This window comes from Myotis davidii, unplaced genomic scaffold, assembly GCF_000327345.1.
Source record: "Myotis davidii unplaced genomic scaffold, ASM32734v1 scaffold266, whole genome shotgun sequence".
Classification (NCBI taxonomy): domain Eukaryota; kingdom Metazoa; phylum Chordata; class Mammalia; order Chiroptera; family Vespertilionidae; genus Myotis; species Myotis davidii.
This window is the reverse complement of record NW_006300032.1, coordinates 1,967,267-1,982,013: the sequence shown is the minus strand read 5'-3', so window position 1 is coordinate 1,982,013 and position 14,747 is coordinate 1,967,267. Positions and strand designations below refer to the sequence as shown.

General features: G+C 36.0%; 1 protein-coding gene across 2 annotated transcripts in view; it reads right to left on the bottom strand.

Moving 5' to 3' along the window:
• Window positions 1-279: 279 nt before the first annotated feature.
• The window catches only part of REPS1 (RALBP1 associated Eps domain containing 1), a 58,895-nt gene continuing 44,427 nt past the window's right edge, over window positions 280-14,747 (bottom strand). Inside the window, exons 11-19 of one of the 2 annotated variants that reach the window (XM_006776184.2) lie at window positions 14,609-14,710; window positions 12,456-12,528; window positions 10,823-10,941; window positions 9,938-10,002; window positions 7,970-8,155; window positions 6,544-6,639; window positions 4,778-4,926; window positions 3,942-4,047; window positions 280-552 (exon numbers count right to left, since the gene is read on the bottom strand). In XM_006776184.2, the coding sequence (XP_006776247.1) occupies window positions 484-552; window positions 3,942-4,047; window positions 4,778-4,926; window positions 6,544-6,639; window positions 7,970-8,155; window positions 9,938-10,002; window positions 10,823-10,941; window positions 12,456-12,528; window positions 14,609-14,710 (965 nt within the window). In that variant the 3' untranslated portion in view covers window positions 280-483. The remainder of the gene's footprint in view (window positions 553-3,941; window positions 4,048-4,777; window positions 4,927-6,543; window positions 6,640-7,969; window positions 8,156-9,937; window positions 10,003-10,822; window positions 10,942-12,455; window positions 12,529-14,608; window positions 14,711-14,747) is intronic. The other variant, XM_006776185.2, reaches the window with a different exon arrangement.

Here is a 14,747-nt window from a genome sequence, read left to right as displayed (position 1 = left end):
CAACACAGTTCTTTCAAATAAAAAATTTAAATAGAAAACTAATTTTAAAGAATTTTACAAAACAAATTTACTTTATGTGAAACATTTAACTTAAGAGGAGACAAATTGAATTTACTTAGTTTTGTCTCCTTTTGCAAATATGCTCGAGATGTAAAAAGAAGCCCATTTTGTAAATCAAATCAGATGAAGTTTTGGCCACATAAGTCTAATGGACCAATGTTATGTACTACTGATGCTTTGGAATAACAAGGGTGGGCTGTGCCAACAAACACAATATACCCTGGAGAAAAAGTCGTCCTGACTCTTTTATTGTTGAAATTAAAAAATAAAAGATACTTAAATACAATGGTGAACATATAGGGCAAAACAGAATCATAAAATTTAATGTTGAGTTAAGCAGTGAGCTGAATGTTTGGGCCTTCAAATTGGCTTGAACTCAAAACTGCTTAAAACTGGGTATGTTCACAGTTAACGGCAATTGGCTTATAGGTGAGAGAATGGTCGAAGTTGTTCCAGTTGAACTTCCAGGGAAATTCTCTCCTCAAGAACATCCTGAAAAAGATGCAAAGCCAAGTTATAGTTCAACATTTATAAAAATTAAGGCACATCTAACAACAGCTCTGCGTCAAAAAAAACAATTTAAATTTGTTAACAAAGGGACAGCTATTCATTTTTTAAAAAGACACTTTAGAAATGTTTCTTTATGTATGTAATATTAAAAGACGCTATTAAAATGTTTTATTATATAAATCAGGGTAATAAAACATTTTTTGTTGTTTAATTATTAGAAAAGCCAATATTTGCAAATAATGGTGAAAAGGAAAATGGGGGGCTTACAACCTCGTTCAGTATCTGGTTAAAACTGTAGTCTTACTTCCCCACTCTGACTTGAGCAGAACTGCAGAGACTAACCCAGAGCCCCGCCACAGCTGACGAGGGCAGGGCGGAACTGCGGAGCATGGCCCCAAGGCCCCGCCAAGACTGACTTGGGCAATGCTGCGGGAAGCTCAGGGGCCAGCCACGGGAGGAGTTATATAGGTCAGAGCCTCCCCACAAGTTCAGGTTAGGCTTTGGATCTAGAATTCTCCTGAACAATCAGATCTGCAAAATAAAGGTTAAACTTTCCTCCCTCAGAGTGCTGGCTGATCGTTCTCCGTGCATTCTGCCACAACAATGGCTATTATGCGTGAATCATATCCCTTGCAGTAACTGTAGATAAGTTAACTAACATAAATTCTTTCCCCCGGTGATTACATCTGGTTATAGCAATGCCTGAACCTCATTTTGAGTTTCAGTTTCACAAAGAATAAACTTACTTTGCAATAGAATTTCTAATCACTGTTGATTTTGAGCAGTCTTTGCAGATAGTCAGCAAATTCTAATTTATCTACTCCCCCGCCACCCCATAATACTGACAATATCATATTTTAGCCAGAACTACCTTTCCCTATTTGGTACCATATTTCCTATTTTCTATTCTCAGAAATAATGAGAAGGGTGATTCTTAAAATGGCTCCTATATATATGTTTCTATGGTTTTCTTTAGTTCAGAAAAACACCCATGAATAAAATTTTCATCTTCAGTTTGGTACTAGCAAGCTTGTCCTTACTTTTATATTATTCCTTTACAACAAACCAAATTTATAATCATAGACCAACTATGTCTTCTTTGATCAAAGAATTTTGTAAGAATATCATTCATTCAACAGACATTTATCAAATGCCTAATGCGATATTATGATTTATAAGAAATAATACATTTGTCATTCAGATGCCCAAACACTGTATATCTCATATATATTTGGTCTTCATCCACAGTTCCTGGCTCACAGCTCCCAAAAGCCCTAGGAATTTCCCAAGCATTTGGGTTGGGGGAAAAGGTATCTTGTTATACTAATGAAAATGACTTTTGGAAAGCACCTAAGGCTGGTTGCCAGGAGAACCAACCAAGCAATTAGAAAGTTGGAACTTTCAGTCCCATCCCTGGCTGAAGGTTGAATCAACAGGACCCGCCAATGACTTATCAATCATGCCTAAGTAATGAAGCTTCTGTACAAACCCTCAGGACAGCATTTGGAGAGCTTCTGGATTGGTGAGCACATGGAGATGTGGGAGAATGCCGCCTGGAGAAGGCACGGAAGCTCTTTGCCCCCTTCCCATATACCTTGCCCTATACATCTCTTTCATCTGGCTGTTCCTGAGTTGGAACCTTTTAAAACCAGTGTTCTTTTTTTTTTTTTTTTAAATATATTTTATTGATTTTTTACAGAGAGGAAGGGAGAGAGATAGTTAGAAACATCGATGAGAGAGAAACATCGATCAGCTGCCTCCTGCACATCTCCCACTGGGGATGTGCCCGCAACCCAGGTACATGCCCTTGACCGGAATTGAACCTGGGACCTTTCAGTTCGCAGGCTGATGCTCTATCCACTGAGCCAAACCGGTTTTGGCTTAAAACCAGTGTTCTTAATAAGGGACACATTTCTCTGAGTTCTAGCAAATTAATGGAACCCCAGGAAAGGGCTATGTGAACCTCTAATTTACAACCAGTTGTTCAGAAGTACCATTAACAACCTGGACTTGTGATTAGCATTCTTAGTTGGAGGAGGTGGGGAGTGGTGGTATTGGAACTTCCATCTGTAGCCAGTTGGTCAGAAGTTCTTAACCTCTGGAATCTAGTATTATCTCCAGGTAGACAATCTCAGAATTAAGCTGAATTCTCAGAGACCCTGCCAGTGTCAGAACTGTTTGTTGGCATGGGGGACCACCTCCTAATACTGGAATTGGGTCTGGGAACCCTAACGAACATGTGCTAGGTTTAGGGGATGGAGACAAGATAGTTACAAGTTTATCTAGGACAGTTCCAGTTTACCTCTGATGTCCTGGCCTAAGTACTAACACCTCACTCCCTCTTTGTAATCAAAAGTATCTTTTTAATCAAAAGTTTAGGCATAAATTATATAGTTATCCTAAACAGAAATAATTATAATTTATCCTTGGTGAGTTCAGTTTAGTAGGGCAGAGACAAATGTGCCACAGATAATAACTCCAGGACAGTGTGACAAATGCTGGATGAGAATATGAACACGTTATGGAAATGAACGAATTCTGTATTCATTTTACATTTTTGAAAACTCTTTTCTACTCATTTTTTGTGGTTTATAACCTTGCTACCCAAAGCAGCTCAAGAGCCCAGCAGCATCTCCAATATCTGAAGCTGATGAGAAATGCATTAATTCTCAGGGTCCACTCCATACCTAATTTGCATTTAACACGATCCCAGATTAACTACACACACATTAAGGTTTGAGAAACACAGGTTTATAAAACATGAATGCTTAATAATGTTAAGCCATAAATGATTCTGGTTAATTTTTATTCACAGGGATTGAAAAAAATCTTGGCGAGAGTAAGTAAGAAAAATAAAACTATTTCTCTCAAGTACAGACGACAGGAATACACACTGGTCCTAAGCACTTCTATTTAAGGCTTGTCTTTTCCACATGCAAGATGATCTAAATTGCCTCCATCCTTCTTCTTCTTTAGACCTGTTTAGTCCCTTTAAGAGAATCTGAGTTATCTTTGATAAAAGGGTAAGTTGACGATACTCAAATCAGAATTAAATAAGAGTGTAGAGAGAGCCATGTATGTGATCTTAGAGGTCACCATATTTCCTCTCCGGTGTTTCATTATGAAAAGTAAAGGAACATTATAAGAATAGCGATGCCTTTATAAGGTAAAGGCATATCAGCATTTAGTATAATATATTCTTTTTAATATTAAGACTCAAAGGCATATAAAACATTTTAGATACATATTTCTCTTGCTAGATAGCAAGTTTCATAGTAGGATAAGCATTGCTGGATCACCTCTAAGTTCCAGTTCAACCCTGAGATGCTCTGTGCCCATGGAACTTCCCAAACATTCAGAAACCACATTACCTTTAATTGTTGCTGCAATTCACTATTCAATCTGGCCAAAACTGTGTTGGTTTCCTTATTGCGTCTAATTGATGCCTGAATAGCTTTTTTATCTTTCCCAACAGACCTGAGAGATAAAGAGGGCAAAATAAGTAAATAACCTTGTCATTTCTTATCTTTAATTTTTCTCCATTCTTCCATGATCTACCTGTAAACCAGAAAATAGGAGCATTTTTTGCCTTATCAGTCTAGCGTAACCTCATTTACTCAGTTTCAACGGCAACCAAAAGTATCTAAGCTTCAGAAGCTTAATTTTTGTTATTGTTTTAACTCTTCTTCTGTAAAGTTAGTCTAGAGCAGGCATCAGCAAACTTTTTCTACAAATGGCCAGACAGTAAGTATTTTAGGTTTTGAAGGCCATATTTTTGTTCTCTCTCTCTCTCTCTCTCTCTCTCTCTCTTCTTCTTCTTTTTTTTTTTTTTACAAAAATGTAAAAGCCATAGCTCATGGCACTTACAAACACAGGCCATGTGCTGACTTTGGCCCATGAGACCTAGCCTGCCACGTCATGGTCTAAAAGAACTAGAGTTAAAATATCAGTATTACTCTACACTATTAATTTTTAAAAGTGTGCAATAGGGTACTAAAATGAAATTGGAAAAGAACTAAATAATAGAAGGGAAAAGTGGAAAGAATATTCTACCTACTCATAAATGAGAAAACTCTCAAAGAGCAACAATTAAGAAGCTTTCTTCAACTACAGAACTAGTCTGACCATAATTTCTTTCCGTTTATATTTTTAATTGCTGTACTTTTTCTTCCTAGTAATTAACTGTATTTAGGATAGCTTTGATTACCTAGGAATAGAAGGCTGTGATGCAAGAACACCAGCTAAGACACCTGTCTTTTGTGTATGTTCATCAACTTCAGGCCTTAACTCATCTTCTGATTTTAATCTTCTTCGAACAGGTTTGGGTGGTGGAGCAAGAGGTGTTGTACCTTTGCCCTGGAAGACAAGAATTCCATTAATAATGAAGCATTTCCTGAAGACATTCATGGTCAGAATTTTGTCAACATCATTTGCTTTCCGTAAAAGCCACTTATTCTCCAAAAATTAAATCACTTTTCCTACTTTAAAACAATTTACAATTTGTTGTAACACCTGACTTAAGTTACAATAGGAGATGTTCCTACTTGACATCACAATTGTGAATGTACTGACTAGACAATTTTTAAAGGGTAATATCAGACCTGAATCTGACTCAAGTCTGTAATAGTCACAGATTTAACATGATTATGACACATGCTGTCATATATCTGTTCAATAAATATAAATATAAAAAAAAGTGTCCAGGAATGTACACCCATTATCACCATAGAATTTCCTACTCAAAAATACATCATCTTAATGAATAAAGCCATTTATAAAGAAGTGGTAAGTTAGGCACTGTTAAAAAAAATCCTTCACTAAGGTGCATAATAATTATAACTAATGAAAATGAGTAGACATTTTGTTGGAAACTGTGAATCTGCCTTCAACAGAATTAAATATGGTATTTTAGTATTTACCATAGTCTGACTTGATTTGTTAATAAATGAAAAGACTCAACTGCCATCTCTTTGGTTAAGTGCTATTTTTAATTTGTTAACAAGAGCTGACAAAAATTAACTATTAAAAAACACCACAGAATTACTAATGTAGTAAACAATAAAGTATTCATAAAGTAGAATTTAAACACTTTCAGAAACAAATGCTACTTTAATAACTATCAGAAATGACTGGATGAAAATAGAGAAAAAAATTAGCAAAATTTTTCTTTCAAGGGGAAAGTATGCAAATAGCAGTTAAGGATTGACTTAGATCAGTAATTTTCAATCAGTGTGCCACAAAAAATTTTAAACCACGCAATTCTTGAATTCAGTTAGGGGCAGTGACCTCTTTTTTCTTACACTGTCAAACAGAAAAATGACAACAGCCAACACAATAGGCATCTGGTGTGAATGAATCAAAAGTATGTCTATTTTTTTGCAAAATATATATTTTTTGGTGTGCCACAGATTTTTAGTTTATATGTGCCATAAGATAAAAAAGGTTAAAAATCGCTGATATAGACACAAGAATAGAAAGATATGTGATAAAGCAAGTATGGTAAAATAATAACTGATATACAATGTAAAATTCTTTCAATTTTCTGTATGCTTAAAAATTTTCATAAAATGCCGGAGAAAAAAATTATCCCTAAAACAGTTGAAGAAAAGAGCACAGACTATAACATTAACCTTAGAGGGTCAATATAATTTTCCCTATTATACTTAAAAAAAACCCACACCTGAATATGATCAATAAGGAAGTTCTACTTTACGTACTTAGAAGACTGTAACACCACATAACTTTCAAGAACTGTGGCATTTACTTATATGGATGATAGACTATCATCTAGAATATTGAACAGGCAGATCATATTCTGAGACAGACTAAAGATGCTACAGTGAAAGGAATGGGTTAGATGTTCTCTAACTTTATTTCTAAGATTTTTGTCATCTTTAAAATCTTAAAAAGTATAAATGATCTCCTCTTTTTTATATACAAAATAATCAACACTATAAAAGACTTATTGCATACCACATTGGCGGGAGCACTAGCAGCTGTCTTTTCTTCAATTTTACTATCTGTTTTGGCAACTCGAAGAGAACTTGCAGGATCAGAAGCTTTTTCAACCTAGAAATGAATATATTATTACTAATTAAATACAAGTAATATGTAATTATGCATAAATACATACATAAAGCACCAGAGTAAAATGTTAAGAAAATATTCGTTAATGACAATAAGGAATCTGAGATGAAGATGAGAAGGAATTTGAGAAAACCCTGTAAAATGACCATTCTCTATGACTGAAGAGCAGAGAGGAGGGAAGGTAACAGATGTGAGAGCGAGGGGGAGGGCTGAGAATGCAGCCATAGGGAATTTAGGAAGTTCTTTAGGTTGGGAGGGATGCATCCATCCAGAGGCATGAGGACCAGTACCCTGTGCACACTCGAACTTCCCCTCAGGTGCCCCCCTGCCTTCCTGGAGGTGCAGGCCATACCCTGTGACCCCACTGTGAGATAGGTTACAGGCTTGAAGAAGTGGCTAGTAGAAATTTATTACGGATCAGATCTATAAGAAACCTTTGGCTGAATGATGCCAGTCAAATGAACATGGATTTTGGGATCTGTGAGAGAGGCTCCATCTAGGTTGAGACAATCAGAATCAAGGTTTTAGAATTCCTTTGGTCCCTCCAATTCCACATTTATAGTTAGTGAGGTCAGGGACCCCTAGAGAAGGTTTTGCAACTAGAAGTAAACAGTCTCCAGGAGCACTGTACTCAGAGATTACGGTACATTTTGGCATCCTGTAGTCTGTAAGTCTAACTAAATTGACTTGCAAATGGAGTGTAGCTATGGCAACCACAGCCTATTGCTACAGGGATATCTTCATCAAATCACACAGTCAGAAGCTTAGCATTAAGATGCAACCCCAGTCCTAGCTGGTTTCGCTCAGTGGATCGAGTGTCAGCCTGGGACTGAAGGGTCCCAGGTTCGTTTCTGGTCAAGGACATGTACCTCAGTTGCAGGATCCTCCCTGGCCCAGGCCCGGGCCCTAGTCGGGCATGTGCAGGAGGCAACCAATCGATGTGTTTCTCTCACATCAATGTTTGTCTTTCCCGCTCTAAAAATCAATGGAAAAATATCCCCGAGTGAGGATTTAAAAAAAAAAATGCAACCCCAGAGCAGTGTTTTTTCACACTACAGTTACTCCCACCCAGATTCTGATTCTTATTAAAGTAATACACTGCAATTAGCAGGAGTTTAAGGACAATGAAAAAATTGAGAAGTACTGGCCTAGGGAATATAAATCCTCTCAAAGCAGCAGAAGCAAATATTTTGCTCACTGATGTTCACTCTAATATCTGCTCTTTTAGAAGCTCCTCTGTTTACAGACCGGCTCTGAGCAGAGATATGGAAAGAGTCCCAATGGAAAACTAGATAAGTCCTTAAAAACTGACCGGCAAGACTTCTGGATGTTTCTCAGCTTCATCGTCTTGTTCTTCATTTACATTTGATGCAGCAAATACTTCAAATTGGCTGAAATCTGCAAAATTTGGTTGTTCTGGTATCTGCTGAGGTGAGGTACTAGTGTGAGTTATCATGCCATCGGCATCCACTGGGCGATGCACTGTGGGACCAGGAGCCTGCACGATGGTTCAGAATAGAGGAACAAACAGTTCATTGGTGTACCAGTCACCAAGTGGCCTCTTTTCCTTCTAAAATATTATTAAAACGATGCTCTGTTTTATTATCTGTAAACTCAGGGAGGTGAGCTACAGAAACATTTAGCTCTAAAAAACCCAGAAGAGAAATGCTAAGACACTAAAAAAAAATACATAAATTAAGATACAAAACCCCAATAAGACAAATACCTTTACAAAATTCTTACTGCAAAGAAAGTGCATAAGGAGAGGGGAAAGTTAGGTTCTACTCTGTGATTCTCACTTGCATCTATTTTTTTCTTACTTGGGCTATTGTGCAATTGTTTGTTCTTCAAACAAGTTATTTTTTTTAATGTTTCATTATGTTTATAAAAAGGTTATTTTTTTAAAGTGTAGAAATCAGTGGGCTAATTATTCTTCTAACACTTCAGTGTGCTTCTCTTCAATTTATCCTCTACTCCACTGCCAGGCCAATCCTTCTACAATCTTCAATCAAAAATGTTTTTTTGAGAATCTACTTTTGGCCAAGCATTATGGTTATAACAGTGAACCAAATAAATAAGGTCCATGCCCAATAAAGATGACAGTCTACTGCAGGATGAGACATAGGTTAACAAGGAATTAAAATAGAGTGTGAAAGTTTTATGATAAAGGAAGTATAGGATATTATAGGAATAAATCAGAAATCTCTTCCTTGCTTACCCTTTAAAAAGTTTCCATCTCCTCTGAGAAAAATTGTATCCTTCTTATAATGATATAGGAGATGCTCTGCCCCTTTTGGACCTCTTCAGTTTCCTTTCCGATCATTCCAGCTGTTCTAAACTAACTCATTTTTCCTTGAAGACTTACCCCACACTTGTATGACTTTGTGGATGCCATTCTGTCTGGTTGGAAAGCCTTCTCCCAAACCAATACAACTTTATCTTTCAAGTCTCTACTTAAGTGTTACTTCCTTCACTTTACTTATACCTTTTCACTGTGATCCCTGACTTTACTAACTAGTAAAGATGTAGCAAAACATTTCATAAACATATCTACTGTTGCCCTTACAATTCTTTATAGTTGTCTTGCCCACTAGACTGGTTCGTGAGTCAACAGACCAATTCACTGGGTTTCACAGCTTAACCCCAGTAAGAATATTTTTGCTGGTACTTTAGATAAAATAAATACTGGAATATTCAAATTTCAGCATCTTTTATGATTAAGCAACCATCTTTTTAACTGTAAATACTCAACTTCATTTTAAGACTCTAACTCAAAAAAATCAACCAAATTCATTCATGTAAAAGGTAGTCAGTCAGTGACATAAAACTAACAGCTATAATCCAGAATCTACCCTGGAACATAATAGTTTTATGCATATCAAAACCATTTCAACCTGGCAGGGATGCAGAGGTCATCTGACACTTCCTTTACTGATGCAGTAACACATCCAGACCGATGCAGTGAGGTCACTCTGAGTCACTGCTAGATCCAAGACACAGATGGCCATCTCCATCTCCTATCTCCCAATCCAGTTCTTCCAACTAAACTCTCCTTTGTCAAGACACTATCATTTGGTTCACTAGCAGATTCTTTAAAAAAATAACTGAAATTATTGGAATTCTCTTTCAAAATAAGACTTATCTTCCCTGAATTAAGAATGAAAATTCAATAATTCTGGATCTTCAAAATAATTCTAGAATAGAATCAAACACCTAATAGATAAGTTAATCATGAGGAGTGTAATAACTGATGTTTAGTAACGAATATGCTGCAGAATACCTGTGAAGGCTGTGGTCTTGGAGGCACGGCAGGAGGATGGGCAACAACTCCAGCCTGTTGTTGTCCTGTGTGAATATACAAGTCTTCTTTTTAGTAAGTAAATAATTACTTTGCTAGTAGAACAGGTTGAATATGATCAAATGATAAAGATTTCTAAAAGACTGCTTTGTTAAGTATAGGAAAGCATAGATGTGATCTAATGGCCAAATCTCATGGTCTTTTCTCAGAATCCATTTCTCTTGTTCAATTGTACAGGGCACTCTTGACATATTCCTCCTTGTTTCCATAATACTATATATTCTTGGTTTTCTTTCCACATTCTGACTGATTTTTAGCTATCAAATATGAGGACTTCCAATTTTCTCTTTTAATTAATACTTCACTCTATTATTTCTATGAAAATGATTCTCAAATAATAGATTAATCTTTCTTAGCCCACAAATCCAGTGGCCTGTTGATTATTTCTTTTTCCTCATAATTCTAAACTCACAACATCCAAATAGGATATCATTACCCAATGTCCTAATTTTTTATTTTGATCAACATAATAATAATGACCAATTATATAAAAATTAAAATATTGGAGTAAGCTGTGGGTCCTCGCTCTCTTTTGTTGCTAACTTAAGACCTATTAGCTTTTCCTCCTTGATATCACCATATCATACTTTTACAATCTCTGTGGCATCTCTCAGATTCCCATCTTTATCACTTGAATTCAAACAGTTTAGATAGACATTAAGAAAAAAATTCCCTCTCTGATACTTTTTAAAATCCCAATTTTTTCTTTGGATAAATATAAAAACAGACATGTTGCGAAAATAAGATGTTGTGTGTCCTTAATGACTTTAAATCAAATAATTTGATTCACAGCTCTCTAACCCCTACCTGTGGTGACTGTAAAGGTCCGATTCATGTCTAAAGATGACGATCTAGAATGCGAGGGCTGTGGCCTTGGAGGGGGAGGTGGTGGTGCAGCGTTATCAGGGGATGTTCCTGAATGAGACCTGCAAAAAGTCACATTACAGTTGGTCATGCTACTGAGACTGGAGCTTTTTCTTTTTAAGCATTCAAACCTGGCTAAGCAGCAAAAGATACTCTCTCAAGTAGGTATACACATATTACAATGAGTAAAGCCAGTATTATTTATGATGTGCATTCCACAAGTGGTTATTTAATATGGCAAATAATATTTTTTATAAAGTATAATTTTATATTTAACAATATTTCAAAAAAATTGAAAAGAAAGTTATTAACAAGAATTTAAGGTAGACTGCAAAACTAGTGTAATTTTTTCCCATTCAATTATAGGCATTTGTTTAAAATATTTACTTTAAAAAAACCCAAAAACTCTAGCCTTGACCAGTGTGGTTCAGGGTTCTGTGAATGCCATCCCATGCACAGAAAGATACTGGTTAGATTCCCAGTCAGGGCATATACCTGGGTTGTGGGCTCGATCCCTGATAAGGGGCATGCAGGAGGCAGCCAATCAATATTTCTCTCTTACGATGTTTCTCTTTCTCTCCCTCCCCTTCCTCTCTCTCTAAAAATCAATAAAAAAATCTTAAACAAACTACTTTCAGACATGGACAGTTTTCAACTTAAAGTCTGGAGTTTGGCAAGTTGAGGTAGAATCTGGCTCACTATCTGCAGTTCCCATTCCTGTGTTACCACAGGCCATCCCATTTTAGAGGTGGCTGTACTCATGCTCAACTCACCTGGAGATGCACTTCTTTGCCACCAACTTTTTCTATATTCTGAAAAGAGTCTCATGGACTCTGGAAATCTAATCCTCACTTATAGGGATAAAAAGCAGAATAAAATTCAAGATGACTGAGAATTTTAAGAAACACAGGAAGAACTATGAAGAAGCAGCCTCTGACTCTGAGCTCACTGGTGATTCTATATCACTAGCCTCTCTCTACATCCTCTAGGCATGTGGCAAAAGGATACGTACCACACATAAGAAGTGAGAGGAGAAAGATACTTCTGTCCTGCACACAGTGTTCTGTGGACAGTAAAGCCCTTGAAGACAAACCCTTTCCACCCTCACTTTTTTAGTTTATGCCTGAAAAGTTGTATGTGACACAGATCTTCAGGGTAAATAGGTAGCCCAACACTGGGCTGAGATCTTGGATAGCATTTTAAAACATAGAATTCTTTTGGTACTTGTCATAAGGCTATAAAAGGAAATCCGCACATTTATCACTTAAAGAGACTCAGTTTACCTAAAGAAAGAACTGTATTGAATTGCTACTATCAAGAAGTTACCAGTCCTTCTTAAACCTTCCACAGAATGCCATGAGATAATAAGGGTTTCATCTGTTTTCTATTCAAGTTGGAAAAAAAATAAAAATTACTTCCCTTTTACATAAATCAATAGATAACCTAACAGCCTTCAGAGAAGTGAAGAACTAAAGAATAGACAAAAATATGTAATTTACACTTGGTTCTACATAATTTTAAGTATTAAAATGTAACAAGATATTTTAATATGCTTGTCATTGACAGAAATACTGACCTTTGACGAGTTACATTGTTCCCGATCTGTTCTGGGTCTGAAGTAAAAGAGTCTGAACTACTGTAACCATCTGCTGATAAATGGAATATAGCCTACTTAATAATAATCATTTTTTTCACTTTAACACTATGTGCCCCAACAAATATAACTGAATTATTGTTTCAAATCAGAGATATTCAGACTGGCTAAAAGTTCATACCAGTTTTATTACAAAAGATTAAATGTATTTTGTATATTGTGAAAAAATTAAATATAAATCAAGTAAATAATTGCTTATTTATACAACAAAATACTATGCATATAGTGTAAGTTATAATCTAGAAAAGTTAACATTTAATACCATAAATATTCAAAATAAGTCACATAAAAAGGATCACAAAACAGTACACACATTACAATTTCATTTTATATAAAAATATGGCATATGCACAGAATGGGGATTAAGCTTGACAATGAATGCTAACCATGGTCAATTGTGAAACAGTGAGATTATAAACATTTTTATTTTTATTATACTTCTACAGTAAGTGTGAATTACTTTTGTAATAAAAATCATTTTTAAAGAACAAATTAGAAGTATTGTAAATAAAACATTTAAAAATTGTTAATGTGAAAAATTAAAAGTTTCACAAGAAAATAAATGTGCTTAGGCAATAATAAAATTTATGAAATTAGCTAGAGGTTCCTAATTTTTCACCTGAGGAAATACCATTTTCAACTTCTTCAAAGTCCTATGAAGGAGCAGAGAATCCAGAAGCAGACTGACAGTTGTGACATAATACAGGAATTTTAAAATAGGAACTCGAGGAACAATATAAAGGAAAACTACATATTCATTTTCAAGAATTAAAACTTAAAGGGACTGGTTGTTTGGACATATTTCAAAATGTACCCCTTTTCTTGTCAAATCACTGAATTATTTAATTGGCAAAGAAAAAGGCTAACATATTTCTATTTGGATGTTCTAATGGGTATTGCAAACTTAAAATGTCTAAAACTGAATTCTATTCTTCCCCCACAGACCTACTCCTACCAGAGTCATCCTCAATTCCCAGTTGCCCAGGCCAAAAATCCCATGAGCCACCCCGAGTCCTCTCTCACATATCCTATATCACATAGATAAGCAAATTTCCCTACAAAATACAGCCAGAACTTGACCATTTTTCAGCATTTCTACTACCACCACCATCGACCAAGCCATCATCTTCACTTATCTGCATTATTACTAGTAACTGCCCCCCAAATAGTCTTTCCTGTTTTGGCTCTTGCCTTTTGGCTCGTTACCAGTATAGCAGCCAGAGTGATTCTGTTAAAGAAGGAAGGTCAGACCATGTCACTTCTCCATTCAAAACCCTCTAACAGCTTTTCATCTCAATCAGTAAGAGTCCACCTTAACCTGCTCTCAAGTTACTATTCTACATTTGCTACCTCTACCTGTTCAATTTGCTAGATAGTTCTATTCTAGGTGTTTGCTTGCTGTTCCCAGCAGAAGTATGGCATGTTTCCTAAATCGGCCTCACATTTGCTACTTCTGTGCCTTAAATGCCTTTGCTTCAGAAATTCACCCAGCCAAATCCCTCTACTCCTTAAAGATTTAACTCAAATGTCATCTTTTGGTAAGGCCTTCTTTAGCCAGCTAATTGAAAGTCACTTCCTTTCCCCTTTCCCAACTTAATTTTTATCCAGGGTGTTAATCACCTCCTAGGACATGAGCTATTTTCCCCCCTTTTCATCTTATCTCCCCTACAAAATGTAAGCTCCATAAAGGCAAAGGTTTTTGTTTGTTTATTTTAGTGCTGAATCCCCAGTGTCTAGAACAGAGCCTGGCACATAGTATTCAATCAACACTGGCTGAATGACTGAATATATACACAATTTCTTATGAGAGAAAGAAAGGATCTAGTGGGAAAGAGCCAATGGACTAAATCTGGCTAATTGAGAGGAATGGCAAACAGGAGGCCTGCCCTGAAGAGGTTCAGGTGGCAATGGGGACACACTTACTCATACAGCAGGTAGAGTGTTTAAAAGGGTTGACTATTCTCTACTTTATTCAGTGAAGATAATATTAAATGGCTATACATCTGTATATTTCAGGCTCTAAATCCAGACTTAATAAACTTCTAGTGGAAGATGTCGTGGTATCTTTCACTTACCTACAGTATTTCCAGAAGCAAATTTCACTGATGAATTTATCTTATTTTCCTCTGAAAGGTCAGATGTTTTCACAAGTAATGGGCTAGTGGGATTAGTATGATCTAGTAGAAAAGAAAATTAGTAAGTAAAAATGTAAGA